This window comes from Dermacentor andersoni, chromosome 3, assembly GCF_023375885.2.
Source record: "Dermacentor andersoni chromosome 3, qqDerAnde1_hic_scaffold, whole genome shotgun sequence".
NCBI classification, from domain to species: Eukaryota; Metazoa; Arthropoda; class Arachnida; order Ixodida; family Ixodidae; genus Dermacentor; species Dermacentor andersoni.
In genome coordinates, this window is record NC_092816.1 from 162209440 (window position 1) to 162236191 (window position 26752).

Consider the following 26752-nt stretch of genomic DNA (forward strand, 5'->3'; position numbering starts at 1 on the left):
TGCTGGCCGTTCCTGAAGGAAGTTCAACCTAAAAATGTGGGCCGTTAACCGACGCCGTGCTGTCTAAATATATGTGTCTTTCCCGTCTACGCGTCCTGTAAATATGTTGAGTGTTCCCGTGGTTATTTGTATTCTAAAAACGTAGACTGTTCGCGAAGGTAGTCCAGCATAAATATGTGGACAGTTCCCGTGGTTATGTGCTGTGTAAGAAGATGGGCCGTTCACGAAGGTAGTGCACTCCAACTTCTACTCCCCTCACGTGGATAGGCGACGCCATAGAGCGCCTTGCGCGTTGATCCTCCGTCCCATTGTCACCTCCAACTTGCTCAGGAATACATCGCCAACTTCAACTCAAGGTTCAGTCGACTTGCAACATTTTTTGTCCTGCCGCCAGTGTTCAACTTCATGAAAACACCTTTTGGAAGTTCGTCTCGTATCCTTGACTGAGTTTACGTAATACTGTTGTACTCTCCCTTGGAGCAATGAGGCTATATGGGCTACAATCATATCAACCTTTGCGGAGCCGTCTGTGGTGTCCTATGCGAAACAAAAAAGACCACCCTGTTAATGTTTCTGTATCGTAAGAATTAACATATCTCCCCAATTTATTTCAACGCCATGAAAACATCCATTGAAATTTAAAAACAAATTCAAATTCTAAGAAATGAATTTCAGCATCTCTGATATCCTTTCGCGCACACCTCTGCTTCTCTTAATTATTAGTAATAGTATTTTGCTTTTCTTTGTTTTACTTACGCTTCTCGCAATGCTGTCTTAATTTTATACTGCGCACTACTTTACTTCACCCTCCGTGGTGGTGAAGTGGTCATGAGGTTTTGCTGCTGTGCACGAGGTGGTGGCTTTATTTCCCGGCTTCGGGGGCTCAATATCGCTGGGGGTGAAATGCAGAAAAGCTCGTGCACTTACGTGTACTTGGAGTTGGTAGCACGTTGAGAAAACACAGATGATCAAAATTAATCCAAATCCCTGCACTTCGGCGTCTCTCATAGCCTGAGATTTGCTTTTGGAAGTTAAACACAATCAATCAATCAATCAATCAATCAATCAATCAATATTTTATTTTATTTACGATTGGTATCTTTTCCATTTTCGTTTAATCTCTTTCTTTTATTGTAATACCTCTAGATCCTTGGTCTATCGCAGACGGTGCGTTTCTGTCATTACCAAGAAACTAACTACCGTCAACATCATCAGCGTCTTCTTCACGCCGTAAAATGATTCCTCGTTTACCTATGATCCACCGAGGCTGGTTGTATACTTTCTTTTGAGCACAGTTTGCTGGTTTTAACACCGCAAATCTTGGATATGGGCAATTCAATTACAATTTAATTTATTTTGAGAAAGCCTTTGTGAAACAGGATTAACGTTGCTCGCCAGAGTGGGTGAATAGTGACAGTAAAGGCAGACGACGAGGTGCCTGCTTAGCACGCGCCGCACGCCCAGAAGAAGCCCAGTAAGCTTTCCACGAGGCCCAGTTCCCGCATCCTGCTCTTCGAAGGCAGCACTCATGGACGAAAAGTCGACCGAAGACAACCAGTCCAGCAGAGCGACCACTGAGCCGGACGCCTCGGCTAGCCCGTCTAGACAGGGCGGCCGGAAGGCCTCCGTCCGTGGGCGCAGCGTCGCCGATGAGGCCATTGCTACCAGGTCCAGGGAGGCCGACGCCATTGACCCGAGCATCTCACTCGCGTCCTCGGTAGAGCCCAGCTCCCGCGTCTCGCGCGCAGGTGCTAAGGCTCGGCCCAAGAAGCAGCCTACCAAGAAAGCAGTCGCGCCTGGGCCCACGTACCATTCTTGTTTGAGGACCCCTAGCTTGACAGCTGGTCTGTCCGATTCACGCGTCGCGCCTCCGTCTTCTGCCACCACGGTGGTCCAGGAGGCCACCGAGTATCGCACGGCACGCGCAGGCGTTTCAGACGCGGCACCCCAGGAAGGAGTCGCGGCCCACTCTGCGAGCCCTCCCAACCTCGGCGAAGACCTTGCTGCCGTTGGCCCCGCGGCCGCGGTTAGCGTCGACCCGGCCACAGCTCAGGCGACGAGCTCTCGACGCAGCTCAAAACTCGAGGGATTCGCAACTCCTGGTAGCGTCATGAGGGGCCTAAGCAGCCCTGAGGGCGCCTGTGATCCGGTCGTATGCAGTGTGGACAGCGGCGAATCGGTGACGTCACCTGGAGGAAGCTCAAACTCGTCGCCGGTACGTAAACAAATTTCAGCAAGCTACTCGCAGTGCACATTTTCATTTCTACAGCGAAGTTAATGAGGTCGAGGTCCCCCAGGCTCGTGTTCGTGTGTAGACACAAAACTCCCAATACGTGGGCCGATCTTAAATGTAGTGCGATGCCTGGCCGACACGCGGCGATGGTGAAGTAGGCGTTAAGCACACACCATACGTGGGCCGATCCCGAAGGTGCTGCAATGCCGGGCCGACCCGCGGCGGAGGTGCAGTTCGCCATTAAGGGGCCCACATACACAGCTTCGCCGGTTATCCTGCTCCACAGAGTGGAAGGGCACTGATTCTTTCTTTGTTTGAATTTATTTCAGCACTTCAAACATCACAAATCCACGGAACAGGGACAGAACGCATTGTCAATCGACAAGCTTGAGGGGATCTTTGTGCCCTTGCAGACAGTCATTGGCAGTGCGACAGTGGTTGTTATCAGTAGTAGAGCATTATACAAAAATTTTCAGGACGCTTAAGTTTCGTCTTTAAGAGTGGAACGCGATAGCATTCAAAGAACCCTGACAGCTTTCCGGCACGCTTCCCGGCAACTGCAGCTTATGTAACCGTAATGTTTACCGGGAAACGCTGGCGGCGAACGCTATGCACGAAGGCGAGCTTTGTGGTTGTTTTTATGGTATGCAAGGAACCTAGGGGGCCGCGCAGCTGGTACTAATGGTATCTTCGACTGGTCGCCTCCTCCATCCCTCGAAGCAGAGTCCGGCAGGTCCGGCGTTCCCCGAACTCGGAGGTAGAGTATGGGTAGAGGACAAGCGCGCTAGCCTAACGTGTGACTCATAGAGTTTCTCACTATAACGCCTAGAGGGTAATCTGGCGCCACCGTCTATGGGAGTTTCTTAAGGGGGCACCGTGCCGTCATGGGAATGACGGTATATGTGTCTGCGAGGCTCGTGTTGGTTGGTGTTGTAAGAGGCTTCGTCTAAAACGTGGATATGGCTACGCAAATAACGCGTTCTCAAAGTAAAATCTACATAAAATGTTTCCATTCACACATATTACATCTTTACTCACCCACGATGTATGACCAAGCGAAGAAAAGCAAGAACAGACGACCAACTGTTTCAAAGCGAGCGCGAACCTTGTCGTCTGTTCTCCAACTTTAGCGGCCCGCTGGTAGTTTTCACGTAACATGTAGTCGTACACACAATAACAAGTTCTCATAGTTAAACAAAACATGTTTTCGCGTAATAATAAAGCTAAAACAGCTTTTCACGTGCTGTTCTAGTAGAAAATGAATCATTGTGACAGACGGAACGGTACTTGCCAAGTGCGTCTTCAAGGTGTCCTGGGGTGCGATTTTGTAGAAATGACTTTTTTCATGCCAATGCCTTCTCGCGTGACGTCACCGATTTTGGAAATTGTGTGTACGTAGGCACGACGTTTTCTTGGATCGTCCAATCAGAAGCTCCCTTCATTGGCCGGATGTTTCTTTCGTATTCTCTTCTCTTTTTCCGGGACTGTATAGCAAATTTGTTTTGTAAAACGGCACTTAATAAAAGCGGACTTCCATGCTGCGTAAAGCAAATTCATTTTGTTACAGTACAACGCAAAAGCTGCCGCAGTCCAAAGAAATGCAAACGCAAGTGCTCTATTTTTGAAGTCGTAGCCACATAGTAGTCGGATGTGCATCCAATCCATGCCGTTGAGCGCAAGCAAAATGGCAGCCTTTGTTTACCTGTGAACAGCTGACAGCCCCTAGCGTGTCTGTCTGAACAGCTGACAGCCCCTTGCGTGCCCGTAATTGCGGCCCCGCCCCCGTCAGATACTGATTGAGGTGAGTAATTATTGCTCGTGTAGTGCTTGCATTGTCGTGTGGTTTTCGCTGCATGTCTGACGTGTGATAATTTCTTCTTTAGGAAGAGCCAAGAAGAATTATCCGTAGCCCCCGAGGTGAAACTTTGCAACATAGTGGATCGAGAACTGTCAAGGCATTTTCCATAGGGCACCGCCATGACATAACGATAGCTTCCTTAAAGTTATCGCTGCATCGGTAATACTTCCTGCACTGATACGCTCCGAGAAAGAAGCTGCTACAACATTAAATGTGAGTAGTGACTTCACCTTTTTTTTACATTAGTGGTATAAAAAGGCAGAAATAAGTCGTAGTGAGCACTTTATGCAGGCGCTTAGCTTAGACAGAATGTTTGCCTCTAAATTTCTTACTGTGCTGCGGGCCGGCTGAAATTCCCAATTTGACAAAGAGAAAATGGCAGCAAAAGGGCCGCGGGTGTCCAAAGAGCAGGCGGCTATTCTCGTGCAGTTCATCGAGCAGCACCCATACCTGGCGAGAGCTTCTACAGAGTTCTCGCCACGTATGACTGCTGCTCGAAAAAACGAACTGTGGGAGGAGGTGGCGGCGGTGCTTAACGCACAGGGGCCAGCCGTAAAGGCCACCAGCCGTTGGCGGAACCATTGGGCCAAGATGGCCCATAAAGCGAAAAAAGAAGCGGCCAGGGCCGCGAGCGAGAAGAGGTGAGCTTCTAATGATGCTGACAGTAACGTAGTTTCACGTTGTCGTTGTTGCCGTGTTTGCAGGGCTACTGGAGGTGGCAAAGTGGGTGGCGTGGACGGCCGCGTCCTCGACGTCCTTATGAGGACAGGAGGGGTCCTTGTTTCCCCCCCTGAGTACTTCCCCGATAGCGAGGTGCGTACATTGGATTTAAAGAAGTGTTGTTTGTGTGACCTGCTGTGACCTCACAAATTTTCAGCATTACATTGTAACACAATATTGCAAAATTTTTAAGCCCTTTTTTTTTGTGCAAGTGACAATATAGGTTATGTACTCTGAGCAGCAACTTGTGTACATGATGCGCATTGCACACACTGCTCGCAATGTCTGAACACTACTCTGATTGCAGGACGAGGCAAGTTCAGAGGAAGCTGCAGGGCCCAGCGGTTCCCGCAGAAATCTACCAGCGACAACTGCTTTCGTGGTGTCGGGCCCTGCAGCTGTTGCTGGGCCAAGTGGCCTTACACGTACGGCAGTGACCTAGCTTTTGTAGTAGCATTGTTGTTTGCAGTTGCTGTATGATGTTGCTATGAAGTAAAGTACGTCACTCTGCTGTTATTACCGTTGTGTCGAACATCCAGCTCTCATTCATGGAGGAGAAATGCAACACTACAAATGACATCATGTTGTAATAGAGATTCCTTGTGCTTCTTAAGGGTTACTGCTACCAGCAACTTTCTGTGGCATCTTTTGCTCTAACTACCTGTTTTGTGTATCATTTTTGTAGCTATGCAGCTATAATGACATTTCAAAGTGACTGGTTAGGACAATCAATCTGTGTAGGTCGGATAACAGTGAATGAGCAGTCTTTGCTTTTGCTTTGCATGAAGAGCCACCGGCTACGCCCCAGGTGCTGCGGCCTACCACCCAGGTGCCTCAGCCAACCCCGCAGGTGCCGCAGCCAACCCCGCAGGTGCCGCAGCCAACCCCGCAGCTGCCGCAGCCAACCCCGCAGGTGCCGCAACCAACCCCGCAGGTGCCACAGCCTACCCCCCAGGTGCCGCAGCCTACCCCTCGAGAGCCACGGGCTCCCCGTAGACAGCCCAGGCAGCAGGAACTTGATGGTGCTGTGATGACGGCTACTGCCGCATACGTTCGCCAGAGCCAGTTGGAGGAAGCCAGAGTTCAAGAGGACACTCGCTTCCGCCAACAACTGCTGGAGCAAAACCGGCAGGTATGTGCAAGGCCACAGATGTATATTTTTCTGCGTATGAAATTGATGAGCATATGACCTCTCTAAAAATTATATTAATCAGTGAACAAGCATAATGTATACGTGTAGTCCTGTGGTGATATCTTGTACACATTCGCGTGATATAACATGTGTAAATATCTACGCAATTATGTGGCAAAAAGAAAAAAGTGGCGTTGAATTCAAGGAAGCAGGTATAGCAATGTAACACATCTTAATGGAATGCGACGGCACAAGTTTGATGGGCCAGAAAGATATTTCCAGTGTTTGAATATACAATGACAAGACAATAGCCTGCAAATGGGGATGAATGCAACACACAAAGGCCCTATTACTGAGCTTCTGTAATTAAACTAATTACACATCTTTGCTAACAGCACCACGAGGCCCACCTGCAGAGCCTGCGGCAGCACCACGAGGCCCACATGGAGAGCCTGCGGCACCTCGGGGAGGAGGTGGCGGCAATGCGGGAAGTGGAGTCTCAGCGCCTTGAAGTGCAGCGGCAACGCCTCGAAGTGGCGCGTCGGTCGCACGAGACCAACGAGCGCCTGCTTCAGCTGCTGCTGGCTGCACTGGGGCATGGTGGCAGCCAAGCCCCTCCCCCCTCTCAGGCCCCACATAATTAAAGGATGCAAAGGTAGCATAGGCAAGGAATTTGTAACTTATCTTAAAATTTGCTGATGTATTAATGATATGAAGGGCAAATATTGCTAGTTTGCAAATAAATAATTGCTGAAGTCACCCTTTAATGCAACCATAAGTAGCATAGCCGTTGCAGCATGAATTTTTTCTTCAAGGTTTACTTCAGCCATAAGAGCGTGCACACCATCAGGCTCACCTGCAAAAGTGCCTGTAGGCCTGGTGTGTGCGGGCATTCCGACTGTGGCGCTGCAATTTTGAGGTGCCTAGTTATTGTCATGTCAATTTAAGCACGACGCCACACTGCAAGTGTTCTACAATTTAATCCTTGTCATCGAATGGTGAAATTTTCAGGCCTTACTATAATGTCGAAAGCAACCTGTCAATATACACAGCAAAAAAGAAAAAAGTTATGAAAATTCCTTGCCTATGCTCCTTCTTTTCATTTGTAATGTTTATTTTTTGTTTGTTGCATATGCATATTTGTTTGTGTCACTACGTACTGAGCTGGAATGTCTCTTTTCTTGCACATCTGTCTCATTATCAAACAATTTGTTGTCATTCAGTAATCTTTCAGGTTGTGATACATTGTATTTTAGCCCTTGTGGTGCAATTTGTGTGTAATATTTATGCAGTTTGTCTTACTGAATATCATAATATGGTGCTATGGCTCTTTCAGTTTGAGCGCCACAACAGCATGTTCCTTTCACATGTAGTGATGTACCTATACATTTCGCTGTGATAAATATTCGGTTGGCATGTGATTTAAGCACCTGCTCATTTCTGTTTCTGGTGCAGTTTAAGCCAGTTGTTATTACTGTGTACTTGTGCAGTGTACAACAGTTTTCTTAAACGATGCATGCCGTTACCTGTGATATATTACGATGCAAGAACAATGTGATCCGATATTTATTCCAACGTGTCTGTGATATGTTGCATAATGTCTCTACTACTGAGTACTCATGATTCTCACACTTCTTCAATGTAGAGACTGTCGCATGTGATGTGTGCATAAACAAGTGTATGTTGAAGACTGAAATACAGAAAGGTGCAGTTTTCCTCTAGTGCTTTTATTTACACATCGCAACCACATTTCTAGTGCTAGCTTGCACTGTACAAATATTACTGATTAACATTGCTGAGTTCTGCTATATACAAGTGAGGTCACTTTGTTAAAATCTATCAACTGCTCGTGCGTGCACACACTTCACGGGAGCCACAGCGTTTGACATGTCGGATGACCAGTTGGACGGCATTTTCGTCACTCGAAAGGAACTTTGCCGTTGTTGCGAGACAAAATGGTGGAGGACCTAGAAGCTGCGCGTGCAACAGCACGTTCCATGGAGCGGAAGGTGTGACGTGCACTGTACATCTTGGCTTCTGTGAGCTTCTCTGTGCTAGTAGAAAGTGAGGAGACAGGTGCTTATGTCCATCAATGCGTAAGGGGATACGAGTAAGAATCGGGCTACATGCATCTAGATGACGACAGCAGCAGCAAGCAAATTGTGGCAGACACTTTGAATATGCACTTATTTTTAGCTTGCTTTCAATCTCATATGTCACCTCTAACGATACTGTTTTACTTACTATAAGTGCAGGCTTTACATAACCCTTCACTACACAACTTTTATGTACCCACCGTGGTTACTCAGTGGCTATGGTGTTAGGCTGCTGAGCACGAGGGATCGAATCCCGGCCACGGCGGCTGCATTGCGAAAACACCCGTGTACTTAGATTTAGGTGCACGTCAAAGAACCCCAGGTGGTCGACATTTCCGGAGCCCTCCACTACGGCGTGCCTCATAATCGGAAAGTGGTTTTGCCACGTAAAACCCCATAATTTAATTTTTTTAACAACTTTTACATTTCTCAACAAATCATGAATGCTTTGCATTACGCAGACATCAACTACAACTTAGCACGGGAAATGTATCTGCAATTTCACAGCATGAAATGCACAATGCAATTACTTAAAACTGTGTGCATGCACCTAACGATGCTGACGCTGCTGTTGACGTCGCAGCTGGCGCCGCACGCTCCTCAAATAACGCATGTGCTGCGCACGGGTTGTTCCAAACATGCCAATGACATTGTCGCGAACAGCCCGCCCTCTCAAGTAGTGCATTCTAGAGCCCGTGTTACGGGGCAGACTGTGTGGCATGGGGTCGCCGTTATTGTCAAGCTCACTACTACTACTGCCGCTGCTGCTGTCGTCATCACTGTCATCGCCTGACTCGTCGCCTTCAGAAAGGCGAAGGTTGTGCAACACAGCACATGCCGCGACAATGTTGGCTGCACGTTCCGGCTCGTAGAGGAGGGTGCGATATCGCTGAAGACAGCGGAAACGGCTCTTTAAGAGCCCAATGCACCTCTCCACTACGGAACGCATGGCGGCATGTGCTGTGTTGTACTGCCCCTCGGCTGTGTGCACTGGAGGATGGCCAGGAACCGGGGTAAGGAGCCACGGCTCCAAGGGGTAGCCACTGTCACCTGCACAAAGATGGAAATAGTACATTGAGTACTCCGCTGACGAGAGGCAAGTTGTCAACTGAGGAAAGCTACAGCATCATTCAACAAAGGTAGACTTCAGGGTTGCAAGTCCCAAGTAAAAGCATGAGTTGAGCATGTCCATACCCGTCACAAACTCTTAACCAATTTACAAGTGTACGCGGTGCCTGCCACAAACAAGAAATCAACACTTGTTGGTGCTATCAATGACAGTAGTAGCAGTAATGTGTGTTCATTTCTTCTGCTTCTGGCAGTCACTGGGTGCAGAAAGCACTAATACGTGTTGCTTTCGTCAGCTCCTCGCAGACACATAATGTGCTTGTAACTTAACACTTCGAACATTGCCAATGGTGGCAGTCAATGTCTTAATTTTCTTTTTTTACTCCGGAATTACTGATGTTCTTGTGGTTTGGTTAAAAGTTTGGGTTGGAGCGGACACGGCGTTCTGCGCTGCTGAAGCGTGACTGCGCCAAAAAAAAATGTTTTTTCTCACCGAGGAGGTATTCCCCGGCATTCACGATGCGCCCCGCTTGGAACCGCCGGCGCAACCATGTCGTCCGCCAGACAAAAGCGTCGTGGTCCGACCCCGGTCGCATAGGGTCCAAGGCCAAGATTTTCATGTCCGCGTCGCAGATCTGAGGTAAAACGTAAACCAGAGAAAGTGCCCGTTGGCAAGAGCAACGTAACTTTCAAAAAGGATCGCAGAAAACGTGAGTTTTACTTACGAACATGCAGTTGAGGGCGTAGTATCCCTTGCGGCACATGAACACAGCCTTGCGCTCACCCTTGGGTGCGATGATGGCTATGAGGCTGCCGTCTACGCATCCGATGACGCCGGGGATAACGCCGCGCCGAAGGAAACCCTCCTTCACGGCTGCCTTTTCCTCGGCTGTCTTTGGAAAATGGACCCACTTGTTGCGGGCCCCTGCGTTCACGACAGCCTCTGCCACACGTCGCACGCACTCGCTCACCGTCGACTGCGACACACGGATCGTCTCCTCGCTCCCAACGGACGCTTGGAAGCTCCCGGTAGCAAAGAAGCGCAGCGCACACAACACTTTCCGCTCCACCGACAGTCCCGTCGCTCGCTCAGCTTCTAGTTCCCCCGCCAGTTCCTCGCACAACAACCGCACCGTTCCCTTCGAGAGGCGAAAACGCCGTCGAAAATGGTCATCCGGCATGTCAAACGCGTCGTCTGGCTCTCCCTGTTCACGTCGGCGACGGCGAAGAGCCACGGCCATAGCGATCAGAGGGGCGGCCATTTTTTTCATGCCTTCGGAAACGACCCTGCCTCTGGCCGTTCCAAAAATCCGTGCCTTTTGCTCCGCATAATGAGTGCCTCAACGTCACGATGACGATTACAGTTTTTGCGGGTTCCTGACGTCGCGTGATTGACAGACAAAATGGGCGCGGCCCGGTCATTTTCGACCAATGGCTGCTCAGTGATGGCGGCAAAAGGCATGGAAAAAGTAATAGAATTGCTACAAAATCGCACCCCTGTCTCTACGAAAACGATGCCAATCCGAATCCACAATATACCGGCATTCCCATGCATACCACAGCGCAGCAGCGCCAGATTTCCCTCTAGGTAATGTAGTGAGAAACTCTATGGTGTGACTCACTCTCGGAGGAAGAAATGGCAGATCCGAAACCACGTGACTACTGCCAACGTCCGATGTTTCGCCTTTCAAAAGCTCCCGGCGCTGTTGGGAGAACCGGCGGACGCGCCGTGGAATGACCGTTCACCGAAACGCCAGCATGCCTTGGTTACGGTGCACCGTCGCCAGCAGCAGCGACGCTATAGTCTCGACGACTGCTCCGACGACGTGGCTCGGAAGGCCTCAGAGCGCTCGAAGATGGAGGATCGAGAAGAACCAGCCGAACGCAGCATAGAGTTTCCTACAAAAATTACTAGAGGGAACTCTGGCGCTAGTGTCTACGGGAGCTGCAATGGGAGTGGTTGTCCCAGCATGGGAATTATGGGAAGCACATGGATTTGCCTAAACTTCGTTCTTTTGGCTTCAAACGGCATTGTGACTTTGTTAACTCGTCATTTTCAACAGTATATTGCGGAATAAATAATTAAATAAACATCATTAAAATTGCCCGACGGCAAGATTCGAACACAGGGACTCTAGCACAGAGGCCTGATATTGAAACCATTAAGCCACGGACGCACGTATCGACAAGCGAGTGAAACGCCCTTATGAATTTATCGCGGGCATGCCAGTGCCTTGAGACGCTTGGCGCGTTTCGATTTGGCCACCAGGACAAGCTCAGTCGTTGCAATTAATAGAAACTGTACGCGTTCCCGGCGTCTTCTGCACTTCGAAGAATATAGATTGCGCCGAAATATACGACAGTAATATTTATATAGCGTAATATACAAAGCCACAAGAACGTCTGAATCCACAAGCGCGAAGATCAGACAAATCCATGTACTTCCCATCATTCCCATGGTAGGACAACGACTGCAGCGCCAGAGTTCCCTCTAGTAATTTTGTAGGAAACTCTATGGAACGCAGGGCGCGCACCCTCTTTCGCATAGCCGAAGACAACGCCGCTCGCGGGAGCGCTCTAAAGCGCTCGGAAACGACCAGCCGGAGATGCCATAACACAGACCTCAAACGGCAGCTGGAAAGCTCTATCGCGTTAAGAGGGCTTTGTGTTTGAGTTTCCGCTTAACAGAATTTTGTTTTCCCCTATATTCGAACTACAATCCGACGCTATCATGTCTGTAGGTTGTAAGTCGTACTTCACAATTTTTCTGAAGCGTCTTACTTTGAGAAACTCAATTAGTTCAGTAACTTCCTTGCGCCACACGGAGAGACTGCATGGTCTGGTGCGCGCGGTTAGGAACGAATATTCCCAGAACGACAGCCGATGCAGGACGCGGGACGCTGGACCTCGATGCCGGATTTTCTGCGACACGGAGCCCTTAACGCTATCCAATGAAGACTTCGATTCTAGCGAGAATGCAATAATCATTGCTTGTGTAAGGCAAAAACAGTCTCAACGGGTAAGGAACATACATATATGTGAAGTACGAAAGAAAGAAAAGCTTACCACATTTAGCTAATTCAGAACAAATCAGTTGGGGCACATGATAATGTATTAGCAAAACTACCAAAAGTGCTTAGAATATAAAATTTCAATTCAGTGTTCCTCATCTAGAGGGCATTTAAACCACGAGAAATTAATTCATTCAATGGTCTGCTTAATTGACGTTGTATGCTGTTAGAGCCATGATTTGTCGTACAGAAAGGCACTAGCCAAGTTGTCTTGCTCCGAAAACTCTACGCTTTTTCTGAAGCGCTCCTTAGGTTGTACAGTCACATAAATGACGTGTTAATATGCTTTAGGCTCATTTTGTTACGGAACAATAATCGGTACTTGTGGGACTGTTCAAAAGGTAAGATCCTGTACGTAAGGAATTCATGTGACCGTGAATCCAGGGAACGTTTGCAATTTGACGGAGAGCTTTCTTCTGTAATTTGTGAACCTTCTGTATATTTATTTGTAACTTCGTACCCCACACTAACGAACAGTAATATACTTGGGCGGAAAGAAGTGAGTTGCACACTAAGAGCTTCACTCTCTCAGGTAATACATACCAGTTGTTGCACAGCATCCCAACTATTCTGATTACGAAGAGTATGCTTAAGTTGAAATGGAGTGCGAGTAATTGTGCTGATATTTATGGGGATCGTGCGAGTAAGTTATTGTAGGTGATTATGCAGCTGTAGAATGTGTAGAAACAAATTATTGATAACAGTGAAGGCAGCGATGGCAGTTATCAAGAGATATCTTTTTGAAGAACTCTATGTAACGTAGGTTTACGGTACACCTTTGACAGGAATCATGACTAAGCCTTCATAGGGACCTCTGCGGGAAACGTGCTTCCTGTAGTGAAGCTAGTATGGTGGTAAAGGATACACAATGAACAAATGTGTCGGTCACAAATGCCGCATAGAAGAAAGGTGAGCTTGCACGCTAAACTACTCGCCCTTACATTCCACCCTAAATGTGTTGCTCCTTAGTTCTGACTGGCGAATGCAACTTTAGCGTAAGATGCGCCCATCTTAGATCACGTCTTAAACACTCGTCCTCTAGCCCTTGATGAAGGACCGTGCAACGCTTTGGTTCACTCGCCATCGTGCACTGAAGCCACGTGTGAAGATAAGGTGAATATCGCGCGGCTTCTCTGAGTCCGTGTTCCCTCATTCGCACCCTGGGTGCAGCACATTGTATGTTCGGAGCTCCTATTGATAGATGGAGCGGTGTACTCTGTTTGCAATCGCCTCCACCTCTTGCTACCTGCCGTCCTGTAGGCCTTGCCGTTTACAGAGGCTCTGAAATGGTTCTGATTCTGCCCACGGGCATATCCTACTAAGCTGACGGGGCAGGAAGGGCAATTGTAAGTTGGAGTAGTGTGCCAGCACCGCCAGCCTGCAGTTATCTACAGTTCAAACTCGATTTAACGAAGTAACTATCTCACTCGGATTATTTCTTTAAATCTGGAAGTTCGTAAAATTTAGAAAGGAATTTCTCAGTCCTTCAAAATGTGAAATTGCAACGTAGCGACACTCATAAGCTACCGCGGCATTGTATTTGCCTCTAACCATCGAATTTATGGCGTCCACTTGTGACAGCGTGAATTATGTCTTATGTCTGCTTTCGAGGTTGAGCACTTCTAGGGAGGCTCCATGTGCGGGCGACGCAGGGCCAGGTAGACAGTCACATGTAGTTGTGACAAGCTGCCGATAGGCAAAGAGGCGCAGAACGAATGCAGTGATTGTGCGAGCAGGCCGACCAAGGAGGAGGAGGAAGCAACTTTATTAAGGCAGAACGTTGCGAGGGGATTATCAGTGTCATCTGTCACATAAACGAAGAAATAACGAAAACAACCACCGCCGCCCCTAGCGCCATTTGGTACGTAAGAGCGCTATTCACTGCTGGAGTCCGTAGTTCCGTGCATGGGCACACCGTGCCGCCTCGCCAAAATAAAGCTGCGGCCGTGACTAGGGCGCCGAGATGTTTTAACGCAATAGCATTAGAACGCAGGCTCGAAGAAAAATCCGCCTGTGTCAAAATTTTAAAAGAAAACGCTGCTTTTTCTACTCATTTATTTCTAGAAAAACTTCCTTAAATAGGTTTTTTGTTAATCGAGTTTCGATAATTTACCCTAGGGCCCAAACAGCCTCTGCGAAACAAACGGGCCCACTGCGAACAAGGAGGGTGCGCAAGTGCAAAAATAAGAGTATAAAATGCCCATTAGCTGTAACATAAGTTAATCATTTAAGCTTTCTAAAGCGTGAATAAATATAACTTGTGTATCTTGTTGCGTAATTTCTGTACGTTAGTACCCATACACCCTCTGCAGCAGGCACAAGGTGTTCCGCGTACCCCACTACGGTTGCGTCACGGAAAAGGGCACACCCGACCTTTTATGTACATTTCGCTTTTCTTGAATGCGGAAGCCAAAATCTGTCATCGAACCTGCAACAATCGCTGAGAACATGCCTGTCAAGAGCGCACCTGCGTTTCTCACCTTGGTTCGTTACCTTTAATCTACCTGCACAAGACGCGCTGGTACATTCCCTGAACTATAAATCCGTGTTATTTATCTGTCTCGCTTTCCGTCCAGCTGTCTCCGATGAGCAGCGCAGGCGCACCTCGCAAGTCCTCGCTGTGCCCTTCGCCGGCACCTGTCGGTTCTTCCATGGCCGACGTTTCGGCGCTGTTGCGGCTCCACAGGAAACCGACCGCCACGTCCACTCCGGGCTCACAGAGTGGTGAGTGATGTACCGCATTAGGAACAACGCGTGCTGATGGCGTAACAATCGGCTTCGAAGTGGCACGAGAGGCGCAAGGCGACGATGAATGGAACACAGGGGGACAACGCGCACGGGGCTTAGCGATTGAAACGCGATACTGGGAGGGCGTAGCTGCCGCAATTTTTTTCAGCTACAGGTGGGCGCTGGGTGAGTCTGTGGAATCTGATGAATTATATCAAATCAAAGCAAGTGCCATTGTGACTGATTACGGCAGCAATCGGTCCCCTTAGCGATCACGCGGCATTCACCGGTGGCGCAAAATATCGCCGAGCACTGCACGTATGGCACGCAGTTACGTGCCAACAGAAGTAATTGAAACACGTGGTGATGATGATGATGATGATGATGATGATGATGATGATGATGATGATGATGATGGTTCAGGCCCAGATTAGTCGCTACATTGCCACTTATATTCGCAAGTCTTCCTTTGTCTGCTAGTAGCATGATGTCGTCCGCATGCATCAGCCCTGAGACCATCGGATGCACCTTTTGCCCGCTAGGGATGTAAGATAATAACAATTCACTACTTCCCAATCGTCTTTATATTACCTTAGCATAGAGTGTGAACAAGAGTTCAGACATGAAATCCTTGCTTCAGTCCATCCTGAATTTTCAAGCTTCATTGCATTTCTTGCCTTCCCATACGACTTGCACTCGATTGTCCCTATATGTCTCCCTCAACAGCTGCCCGAAATTGTCATGTACGCGCAATATACAGGAACTGTGGCCCAGCGCCCTCTAGCAGTCTCAAGGGGAAGCTAGAAATTGGATCACGCAGGCGCGCAGGCCAATTCACACCTCTCGATTTGTTTATTTTCCCATAGGTCGAAGCGGAGCACTCGGCTTCTGTTTCTGTAGTTAGCACGCGCTGGACTCAGCCCTGTGGCAAAGGCAGGTGTAGCCGCGATAACAGCGACGTCTCGCTGTAGCGTGTGTTCAGCCGCAGACGCTGGTAAGGACACTCCGAGCCACGGGTAAAGAAACAGAGCCAGAGGTCTGAACTGGGTATGGGCTCAGGCCTGCGCGCACGCGTGGTCCGATTTTTAGCTGACCCTCGAGGCTGCTAGAGGGCACGGGGGTGCAGTTCGGCAGCCGCTCTCGTGTTCCATATATTTACCCATGATCCCAATTATCGTCGTTTTGTACTACTTGTTTACCGTCGACATGAACGCCTAAATTGCGCGCAACAAGATCCTGCTTAAGTAATCAGTACTAACGTATAAAACCTTGAACTGGACGAGTTGGTTCGTGTTTGTGGGAACACAGTGCGACTGGGGCGAATACAGGGGCGGTATTTTCGAGCAATATCTTTCGGGGAATGCGATCACTTTCGCGTGATTTCGCGCTACTCGCCACCGGACGCTCGCGAAGACAGTGAGCTTGGTACAACGCTATGAACACTGCCAGGCGTATACAGCGGCGCATTCTACAAACGCACGTGGAACTCGCTCACGGCTGATTTTGTTGCACTTCGTACCTGCGTCTTTACGCTCTCAGGAACAGAAGGCTGCCAAGTCCCCAATGTCTGCCTGTGTTCTGATTATTTTGATATGAGAGTATTGCGTGTAGATAAAGGCTGCTTAGAAGTTCGATAAATCGGTACTTCATCCATACGTGTTTGTGCTCTTTCCTCTAGGTCCCAGTAGTGATGGGCTTCTATGGACTACCGTGCAGTATTCGTTCAGAGCACAGTCAACGTCCATCTATAAATAGGTCGCGAAGCTTGTAATGAAAAGCGTAGCAAAACCTATCACCAGAGGTATTGGTTAGTTGTGCATGATTGAAGCGCGACTAGGTGAAGGGGAGACACGCTGAAACTAGAAAACCTATGTAAAAAAAAACAATGTTTGAAAATTTTTAATCAGAATACTGTCATACGAGTAAATATTCTGTTTCAAATATTTAAAGAACATTAAATTATGACATTTTACGTGCCAAGACCATTTTCTGATTATGAGGCACGCCGCAGTGGGGGCTTCCCGAAATTTCGGCCACCTGGGGTTCTTTAACGTACACCTAAATCTAAGTACCACGGGTGTTGTCGCATTTCGCCCCGATCGAAATGCGGCCGCCGTGGCCGGGTGTACTAAAACAACAAATGCAATTCTTTTTTCTGTTTCACGATTTATTAGTTCGTTCTTGGTGACCCTTACCAACCCGTGATTCTGGCGCAAGACTTGGCTATACCGCGCAAACAGGTTATTGTCTCCTGCGGAATGGCGTTACTCACTTGGACGCGGCGATTTCATCCGATTTTTTTTTTTCATTGCCTTGCGTGTTTGCTCAAAGCGTGGCGTGCGCTTCACTCCAAATCTTGCGCGACCTAGCGCACTGCATTCATTGGCGAAAGGTGTGGGTGAAGGCTTTTTGTTATCGTGCAAGTTCACGCTGCGGCATCCGACGCGCTGTCTCTCATCGGGACGATAAATGCGCAACGCTCTGCAAAGAAACGTCGCGCTATGCTCGTTCACTCTCCGTAGGGCAAGCTCTGAGCGTCCGACGAGCAGTAAAATTATTAAATCGAACGTTTTCTCAATGATAATGCGGGGCAATGTTGTCTTGCCTAATAAATGTTGGCTATGAATACATGGCGTCGTACGGAATTGCGAATGATTCCGTGAAAAGATTTCGCATATCTGGCTATACATTACGACTGCACCCGCCCTGGTTGTTCAGTGGCTATGGTGTTGGGCTGCTGAGCACGAGGTCGCGGGATCGCATCCCGGGCACGGCGGCCGCATTTCGGTGGGGGCGAAATGCGAAAACACCCGTGTACTTAGATTTAGGTGCAGGTTAAAGAACCCCAGGTGGTCGAAATTTCCAGAGTCCTCCACTACGGCGTGCCTCATAATCAGAAAGTGGTTTTGGCACGTAAAACCCCATAATTATGTTTTTATTATGACTGCGTGCTGGCCATAGTACCTTTCATTCACTGAAACATGTTTTCCTTGCTCAATTACATCGGTTGCATTATTATGGACAATTAAAAGTGCAGTTGCTTTTGAAACCTCTGTGGCACTGTCATTTATTTCCATCCCATTCGCTCCCTTTCCTAAGGAACCTACTGGATAATTAGCCGTTGATAACAGCCTAATTATGTTCACAACAAGACATATGCCCCTCCTATAGTTTAATGACACGGTGACGCTCCAGCTCAGGTGAGTCCCAAGCTCGCCTCAGCCTCGAAATAAAAAAATTAAGGTGGTCGTTGTGGTCGAAATGCCGAACACTAAATGTCTTCAGAAATTCGCACCAGCAAATATGAAATCCGTGACGCTAGGGATACCGCACATTGGGTGCTGCTGACCAGCTTACTATACCCAGCTATAGACCAGCTATATACCCTAATATAGATCAGCTGACTGCTGGTCTATAGCACTGCGGCTTCTTCGTTGGGATGTATGGAGGGAATTAGCACACATCGGGCAATAAAGTGTTGCTCGAAAGGGAGTAGCTACAGGGCTACTGCGGAAGTTTGGACCAAGTAAATATAAAGGTACTTTGATTCACGAATAGGTTAAACCAACATTCAATACGTAGTTTTTACATTAAAGCCCTTCGTAGGAAGAAGTACCAGTCATATTATTCCCGAAAGCATTCGACCAATCACGAGCTGTTTTCGTGAAGGAAATGTTTTCTAAATTCGGCCGAACATTTACTATAACTGCAAACTGTCTACATGAAGACATACACTACGAACTACACGACGAGGGCCTCGTTCTGTTCACTTCATCTCTGTATATGTGTTAATCCACGCCACTTTTGTAATAACTATGTTTCCAAACATAGTTATCATAAAAACTATATTATAAAAACAAGAAATACTTACGCACGTTGACTACTGGCGACGCATGACCGACTACTCTTGGAAGTCATAGTGGAAAATGCGTCGTGCGTATGGGTAAGAACCTTGAGGGACCAGCAGTCAAACCAGCTTAAGCATGCGCAGCCTTCGGTGCACGAATAGATACTCACGTACGTCGAACTTCGCCGGGCTACGATTTCAGCGGGCAACACAATGCTGGGGCTCTCGTTGGAGCCTAATAACGGAACCTGTTTGTGTAGTATCAGCAGGCTCCATCCATGGAGCACACATCTAGGTTTCAATATCCAAAGCCCAATGTGTGCGCTTATCAGGCGTGAGCCCCTACAGAGTGTATTTAACCACGTGTGAATCCTGCACCCTTTCATGTGCCGTAATAGTAAATAGAGGCCGCTGCAATGCTCTGATTTTAGCTCCTGGAGGTGGTGATTACCTGTCAATGACGAGTCCATGGATAAAGTAGGGCTATAATTCCTTGAGGACTTCGCATAGATGACGCAACATAATTAGTAGTATATCAAAGCGCAGGTAGAGAAGTGGTAGTCTGCGTTTATACCATGACTGGGGTAACTGTACATAACGCTAAACAAACGCAGTGTCGCTGCTGTGGTGCCCTGTCCTGCGTGTGTTTGTCTGGTCCGGCATTTTCTTTACCGCTAGGTGCAATCAAGAATGCTTTATCTACTGATATACCGATATACTTGCTACCTTCGAGCAACGAAAGCTCCGCGCACTTGAAATCGGGACACTCATTAGGTGACACTTCAGCAACATATCCTCACGGAACGTGACATGGCCGTATAGTCACAGGCGTGTTTCTTCACTTCTGCAGAGTGTATACCCTCACAGACATTGTTGCAGTTGCACTTTTTATGAAATGTTCTGATGCACCGACCCAGTAATTGTTACCGCTGCTCTCAGAATACTTTGAGGGGACTGATACATTCTCATATTTCTTTAAAACTTTGACGCTTTCTTACCTTTCCTATTTTGTTCCGGTGCCACTCACCCGAATACGATCCGGGAACTGCAGAGGGCTTTGTGAGACAAACCGACTTGCTTTCGTGCTTGGCCAACGAAAGGGCATTGCGACCTGCGCACGCAGGTCAGTCCAGTGTGCGCCTCGAGGTCATCCTCACGCCGAGCCCGCCGAACCCGCAACGAGAACAGCGCGAGCAAGGGCTCCCGTGCAAATCCAGCGAGGGCGCGACGGCCATGGAGAAACTGCGCCAACTGGTGGGTTACGCCAAACACTCGCTCAGGCGTATTTGCCAGAATATGTATAAGGACAGTTCCTCCTTTCATTGTAGAACTCTGTCTCAGCCGGCTTCGTAGCTTGAGAACGGCGTCTTTCTGCATCCATGAAAACCTGCTCTGGTTGTCCCAACGGCTGTGGCGTTTCGTAGCTCAGATCTACAGGTGGCGCACATCGAAACCATCGGAGCCGTTACCTCTACGCATACGCCACTCAAACCGCGGGCTTCAGGTCGAGAACGTGGTGGCGTGAAAGGCAGGGGTATCAGGCCAGGGAGGAGGGTCGTTCTTCTCTGGCGGCTGCTACGGTGCCTCGATGCCCTCCTCGCCCGTGCTCCGTACAGAGTGGACACAACCGCGGCGTCTACTACGGCGTTGGCCACGTCAAACGCCGACGCCGTAGTAGACGCCTTTGTTGGACGCCGTAGGGGTGCGTTGCCGGCCCTCGTGTGTCTTGAAAGCGATATGCGACAGGGCCAAAGTGCGCGCACGCGCGGTCGTCGTATTCAACGCGAGTTGCGATGTTTGCAGAGTTGCGCGTTGTGCCGGTAGCTTCGTATGCGCTGGGTTTTCGACGCTTCATTCGCGTTGAAGCGAGAGATGCATGAAGGTCAATTCGCTTGCTGCTGCCGCGATTCCTCACTCTAGAACTTTGACAGCGAGTTTCTACGCTCATCGAGCGAGATGTCTTCATGTTTACCTGTGTGTGCGTGACACCGTACTGGGTAATTTAGTTAAAATACGTTGGCGGGCTAGTTGGTTTGAATGCATCATAGAATGTGTTAGCGTGACTGAACAAGGACGTAGAAAGAAGCAGACACACAAAGAGCTGTGTCTGGGGGTCTGTTTCTTTCTACGTCCTCGTTGAATCACGCTTACGCATTCTATTGATACGTGTAATTGTTTATCTTTTCCGGGTGACAATTTAGTTAGTAAGCGAAACTACTATCATTGCTTCGTACAGCTATCTACTAATTTTCTATCGCAATCAGTGCTTCGCCTGCCAGACGGAACTCCGTATTTATATATTCCTATTGTTTATTGGAAATATATTTCACAATGCTGTAAACTGTAGTTCCATACACGAAGCTTACAACTCTAACAAGGCAATAAAATAACTTGTCGGACGCTTAAGTTTCGCCTTTAAGAGTAGAATGCGACAGCATTATCGGGCACCGCTGACGCCGACACCGCCACCGACACCGGATATTCAGCGACACGGAGCTCGACAGAAAACAATAGTGGGCCGATCCCGGCGGCAGTGCCGGGCAGAGCAATGGCTCATACCCCCGTAAGCAAGGAAAGAGGTGTTTGTGTTTGAGTTTCCGCGTGAAACAACCATGTTTTTCCTTATATTGAAATTGTTTTCTCGTGTGTTCAAATTACAGTTCGACGCTATCATGTCTGAAGTTTGTGTGTAAGTCGGACTTAACGAATTTTCTGACGCATGTTATTTTGACAAATTCAATTAGTTCAGTAACGCCTCTGCGCCACGCGGGGGGCCTGCGTGGTTGCGGTTTGGGATTATTTTTTTGCAAGCTGGACAATGTCGCCGATGGCGGACGCCAACCGCATTTCCTGCGACACGGGACGCTTAACGCTGCGATATAAAAAAACCACATCAGAGTTCTGTAAACTGCACTTTAATTATGGATCTAAGATAGACAAAGCTGATGCATCACGTACCGCTTACCGTTCATTTGTGAATTTCACCTTTGCCAAACTTTCGTAACCATTGTAACAATTTGCCCTGAGCTGGAAATTCATATCACATTTTTTCCGTTCGAGATGTTCTAAGAAGAACAGTTTAAAGAACTGCAATATCTTTTTTTTATTCAGAGTTAAGGATTTGTTAACTTCATGCATCTATCTCCTTGGACCTCTAACATATCTACAGCACATTTTTCTAATGACCTTGAAGTTTAGCTCAAAACACTGTTTGCTAGAGTTCCTAGTATTGGACGTTCTTTCTGAAGCGCTACAAATGCCGTTGAAATTAGTCGGACCGTTATCTTACCAAATCTTTACTGCGTGTTATATGTATTTGAGTAGCAAAACGTAGTCGGCACTGCGCTAAAGCTTCCTGTTAACTTGGCATGATTTTGAACAAGTGGGTTAACGTAGTGAATACCAAGTAGCACATGGATAGTCACCATAAGGGCGCATTGATTCCTTTGTCGTTTTACATGATTACAACGAAGGCGCCAAATAACACAACGGACGAAGGAAGGCGACACGGGACAACCACGTAGGTGCACTAACAACTGAGTGTTTTATTTCTTGACGCAGGAATAAATGGCTGCTGCCAAGAATCAAAACAACAAGAAAAACAGTGCCGTCATCTGCATCGCACAACGAAAACACTATACAGAACAGCTTCTACGCGCTGCTCCCAAGATACGCCAGCTCCCTTGTCGATAGAGAAACTGAGGGTTCACTGATACAAGCATCACCACGCTTCTTGATCTCAAGAGCTTCCCAGTATCTCCCTTCCTTCGTCCGTTGTGTTATTTGGCGCCTTCGTTGTAATCATGTATAACCAACTCGCCCATCAACACGTGCTTTACATAAATCACAGGACCGGCAGAAACACGTGGGATGTGCGGGGACTGTATGCGATATAATGCATTTTTTTGATCGCATGCCGGAAATTCCTGCGGCGTGATTCGCTTCTAAAATAATGGTATCCTGATTGGCCAGGACACCGCCGGCTGCTCTTGTGCACTCCCTCCAGCTGCCGCGTTGAACAGACAATGCGAAGCGATCATTGGGGCGGCATCAGCCTACAACTGGACGGTTCTTGGCACTCTAGTTAATAAAGAAGAACCTGTGAAAATTCCAAACCAAGAGCCTTTTTCTACATTCCTGTCTTGAGTTTCCCTGTTTAGCATGTGCATGCTTAGAGCAAGTTGCCTCGAACGTGTGACCTGCGGTACACCCCACAACCGTTCCCTCCCGCGCGCACGAATCCCACGCTGAGGACAAATATTCTGTGCATTTGCTGTAGCAATTGGAATGCGACTGCAGCGGCTGGGACGCGATCCCGCGGTGTCGTGCTTAGCTGCGGAACGTTGTAGCCATTTAACCACATATGTCTGTGCTAGGCACTCTTGTCAGGGACGATATACATAAGATGTCAAAGTCGTGTCAGTATACTTGGCCACTGTTGCCAGCCGACTTTTCAAACATATACTGTAGGCAATTTGCACAAACGGAAACTGCTAATTTCCTATTCTTTTCAAAGGCCAAACATAAGTTATCAATGGCATGCTCTCATGCAAACAAGGTTCTGTTCGCTTCCCAAACACCAGAGCGTTCATTTTTATGTTGGGACCATGCAGAGAAAAGTCATGATTAGAAACATGCACGCAGAGGACGTAAACGTCTGCAACATCTCAACCTTCTTGTATTTCATTCCAGTCGAGTCATCGACCCGACCGGGCCGTGAATAAATCCAGAAGATTATCGTCCATGCTTCCGGGTGTTTCGCTCCTGGTTGTCGCTATTGTGGCCTTGATCGCTTACTTGGTGATGACTCGGCATCGGATGGACAGGAAGACGACCGACCAACACTTCTGCATCACTGGCGGTTGCGTCGATCACGCGGACATCATCGGTCTGAGCGACGACAGCAAAGGTGCGCACAAGAGCAGCCCTTGCGAGGACTTTGGCCACTTCGTCTGCTCCGTCTGGGAGACGCGTCACACAAAGAACGACGTTAACAAGCGCATCGCGCGAAGCGTCGTGATGGACGCCGTCATGGACCAGATCGTCAGCCTGGCAAAGTTCAGCAGCCAGCGACATGCGTTAGCCATCTCGCAAAGGCCCGCAGACATGATGGACGCCTGTCTCACAGACCGTCCCTCGGATGATGAGAAGGCCCTGATGCAGCTCCTGGACTTCATGCACAACACCAGCTTCGGCTTTCCCGACGAGAGCATCGACGTAAGCAACTATTCTCGCCCGCTGCGTGCGCTGACTGAGCTCGCTTACAATTGGGCCCTTCCCCTTTGGTTCTATGTCGACCTCGTCATTCCTCGCAACAGCACAGCGGCGCACATGACCATCTCGCTGAGTCATTCGTCCCTCGGAGATCTTTATAACAGCCTGCACGAAGCTCTCGTGACGTATCAAGATGTGTATTTGTGGTATGTGGATACGCTTGCTGCTGCTGTCTACAGAGGCACCATAAGAGAATCGTTCCAGCAATTCACTCGCGGAAGCAAGCTTCTGCAGACGTACGTCTTCGCAAACCTCAGTCGCTTGTCCAGGGCAAAATACCACTACCCAATACTGCTGACTGTGAAAAGTTTGCCGTCTTTCGTTGTAAACACGTCTGTTGAACATTGGCTCGAAGCCCTGAGCCCTTTAAATCCGCCCATCAGCGAGCAAGCTGGGGTGTACATAACGGACAGGGAGATGCTCGTTGTCATGAATGCCCTCTTTCAAGCTTATTCGGCACGAGATATTTATCTACACATTAACTGGTGGTTTGTGCAGATTCTCGGAGCCTTAGCGAGCAATGACATATTCGAGGGATTCAAAAGAGATCCTGAACGTGGCGTTCGTCTTCAGCATATAATTTGTTCCGTTCAGGTGGCTTTTAATTACAACGTTATATTGGCCAGCGAACAGCGCGCCCTCCAGGAGCCCTCGACACGCGCAAATATAGGAGCTGCTTTGAACAATGTACACAGCGTCGCCGTTTCCAAAGTCAGTTCCGCCATGGGTGCGCGCTTGGCTTTGCTTCTGGAGGAAATGAGACCCTCCCTCTGGCCTTCAGAACGGCACGCCAGTGAAGAGCGTCTCCTGCGGCTTTACGGAAACGCCACCACGGACAGTACGGAACAAAACTTCGTCCAGCTCTGGCTGTCCAGAGCGGCCAGCTATCAGCAATCGTGGGCTTCCCTGGACGAGCTCTCATCCGACGCATCCCTCTTTAGAGTGGACAGCTCTGGGGTGGCCTCTCACCACGTCGTACTGAAGACGGTCGCACTGTCACTTGCCGCGCTCAGGGCACCGTTCTACTACCCGGACGCCACTAGTGCCATCGTATACGGCGGCGTCGGTTTCATCTACGCCACTGAGCTCGTCAACGTCCTTAACAGCCTGTCTCTGCTGCTGGACGGCCGCGATAGCATCGCGCCGTCCGAGGCGGGTTTCTCCCAATCCTATTTGTCGGCACCGTATTCCTGCAGTGGGATGGCCATTCAGGACATCTTTCCGCATTACGTGGCTTTGGAGCTCGCGTATGCCACGTACCGCCAGTTCCGCAGCGACGCCGAAGACATGCCCCTCTGGAACGCCAAGGAATACAGCCCGGAGCAGGTTTTTTTCGCCACGGTGTGCTACCTCATGTGCGACGTGGACAACGGAGCGGACGCCTGCAGCGCGCAGATGAGGCACTTTCCAGAGTTCGCGACTGCATTCTCCTGTCCGCCGTGTCTCGTAGGGGAGTCGTGCGATATTTTGCACTAGTATACTTCACTTTCACCGTCTACGGCGCGCAATTCTGCTACGTGGCGGTAACACCTTTAGTTCCCGACAGTAAACAATGGAGACCTTACATGAAAATGACTGAAACTGAATTGCCCTGAAATTCAAGCAATATCTCGCACGCCTCCTCTGGGATTTTCTGACTGCATTTAATAACCACAGCGTCCTGACATCGTTTCAGAGTTGATTCGCTAGACGGGTCCAAATCGCTGCATTTATTCAGTTCAACAAGCGTGGCCTCTCTAAGCAACGTTGCGTGCGAGGGCATGAGCCACGGGAAACGTGGAATCGATCAGCGATGGTATCTGTGTTGTGAGCGTGTGTATAGTCACAGTAGGCTAATTGCGTGGATTTAGCTGGTGTGTGAAAAAAAAAAATATTGTTCACCTTTTTCAAAAACATTTGTGTGCGTGTTCAGCGATTAGCTAACGAAACTTCATCGCCACCTCTCGAAGCACACCAAGAGGACACGAGGTCATTTGCGTATGATTAGTGACCTGAAGTGCTTGCGCCGTTTTCCTATAAGTGCCGAATACATATGGCGATGTCGCGCGTCAATGCAAACATTGGTGTGTCGCCACGTCACTCATTGTGCATATGTTTGGCTTCATAAAGTCGCCGTAATGAAATAAAATTGAAAAATCGAAGCTGATCGCGGAATAAACGTTTCAAAATGCAAACTTCTCATAAACTTTGGGGAATGCGTATATTGGGAGCTGCGGCCCGAAACCAGTCCGGTATAAGTATTGGGTATGTTCGGTATAATCCGGAATGGGCTAAGTTGGTGTAACAGCTGCAGCTGGATCCCGCGTTTAACAGTACGCAAGACACATTTAAGCGCTTCTGGTCTGCTCCGCTCCGACCGGCTTACGCTGGCATTTTCCACACAATCACTTGGCGGGACCACTCGTGCGCTTGCGCACAACGCTCATGTCGGCATTGGAACGAAGATTGCTTCGCTCGCTCCATAAAACTAGAGTTATACCTGAACGTGTTTACGGGCGAGCGGGCGAGCGGAGACGGCAGCGAAGCGTCGCACGAAAGGAAGTAGTAGGTTTTAGTTGAGCGTGTTTACGCTCCGCTATGCAGCTGAACGGAGCGGAAGTGCGAATGTGCGTGCGCCGTCCGCTTAGCCGTAAGTGGACTAGCGGAGCGAGGAACACGGTCCGCATAGAAGCTACCTGAGCGGAGCGTGCTGGGCAGCGCTTTGGCTAGCGTTGGCGTCAGAAAGG

At 48.7% G+C, this 26752-nt stretch overlaps 3 protein-coding genes across 3 annotated transcripts; 2 read left to right on the top strand and 1 right to left on the bottom strand.

Moving 5' to 3' along the window:
* The first annotated feature begins 1236 nt into the window (after positions 1-1236).
* LOC126524537 (uncharacterized) lies at positions 1237-26177 on the top strand. The gene is made up of 4 exons (XM_050172836.3): positions 1237-2215; positions 14755-14902; positions 19876-20006; positions 23445-26177. The coding sequence occupies exons 1-4, from the start codon at positions 1529-1531 to the stop codon at positions 25500-25502; spliced, it is 3024 nt and encodes a 1007-aa protein (XP_050028793.3). The 5' UTR covers positions 1237-1528; the 3' UTR covers positions 25503-26177.
* LOC140216796 (uncharacterized) lies at positions 4323-7659 on the top strand. The gene is made up of 5 exons (XM_072287346.1): positions 4323-4732; positions 4796-4904; positions 5119-5236; positions 5600-5943; positions 6339-7659. Exons 1-5 carry the CDS (start codon positions 4467-4469, stop codon positions 6585-6587), a joined length of 1086 nt encoding a protein of 361 aa, XP_072143447.1. The 5' UTR covers positions 4323-4466; the 3' UTR covers positions 6588-7659.
* LOC140216795 (putative nuclease HARBI1) lies at positions 7650-10604 on the bottom strand. The gene is made up of 3 exons (XM_072287345.1): positions 9833-10604; positions 9601-9742; positions 7650-9089 (listed from the first exon to the last, which is right to left on the bottom strand). Exons 1-3 carry the CDS (start codon positions 10376-10378, stop codon positions 8590-8592), a joined length of 1188 nt encoding a protein of 395 aa, XP_072143446.1. The 5' UTR covers positions 10379-10604; the 3' UTR covers positions 7650-8589.
* Positions 26178-26752: the final 575 nt, after the last annotated feature.

Coding starts and splice junctions, on each gene's coding strand:
- LOC140216796 (XM_072287346.1), top strand. CDS start 4,467: ATGGCAGCAAAAGGGCCGCGGGTGTCCAAAGAGCAGGCGGCTATTCTC. Junction 4,905..5,118: donor AGTACTTCCCCGATAGCGAG/GTGCGTACATTG, acceptor CTCTGATTGCAG/GACGAGGCAAGTTCAGAGGA. Junction 5,237..5,599: donor TGGGCCAAGTGGCCTTACAC/GTACGGCAGTGA, acceptor CTTTGCATGAAG/AGCCACCGGCTACGCCCCAG.
- LOC126524537 (XM_050172836.3), top strand. CDS start 1,529: ATGGACGAAAAGTCGACCGAAGACAACCAGTCCAGCAGAGCGACCACT. Junction 2,216..14,754: donor GAAGCTCAAACTCGTCGCCG/GTACGTAAACAA, acceptor CTTTCCGTCCAG/CTGTCTCCGATGAGCAGCGC. Junction 20,007..23,444: donor TGGAGAAACTGCGCCAACTG/GTGGGTTACGCC, acceptor ATTTCATTCCAG/TCGAGTCATCGACCCGACCG.
- LOC140216795 (XM_072287345.1), bottom strand. CDS start 10,378: ATGAAAAAAATGGCCGCCCCTCTGATCGCTATGGCCGTGGCTCTTCGC. Junction 9,743..9,832: donor ACGCCCTCAACTGCATGTTC/GTAAGTAAAACT, acceptor GTTTTACCTCAG/ATCTGCGACGCGGACATGAA. Junction 9,090..9,600: donor TGCCGGGGAATACCTCCTCG/GTGAGAAAAAAC, acceptor ATCTTTGTGCAG/GTGACAGTGGCTACCCCTTG.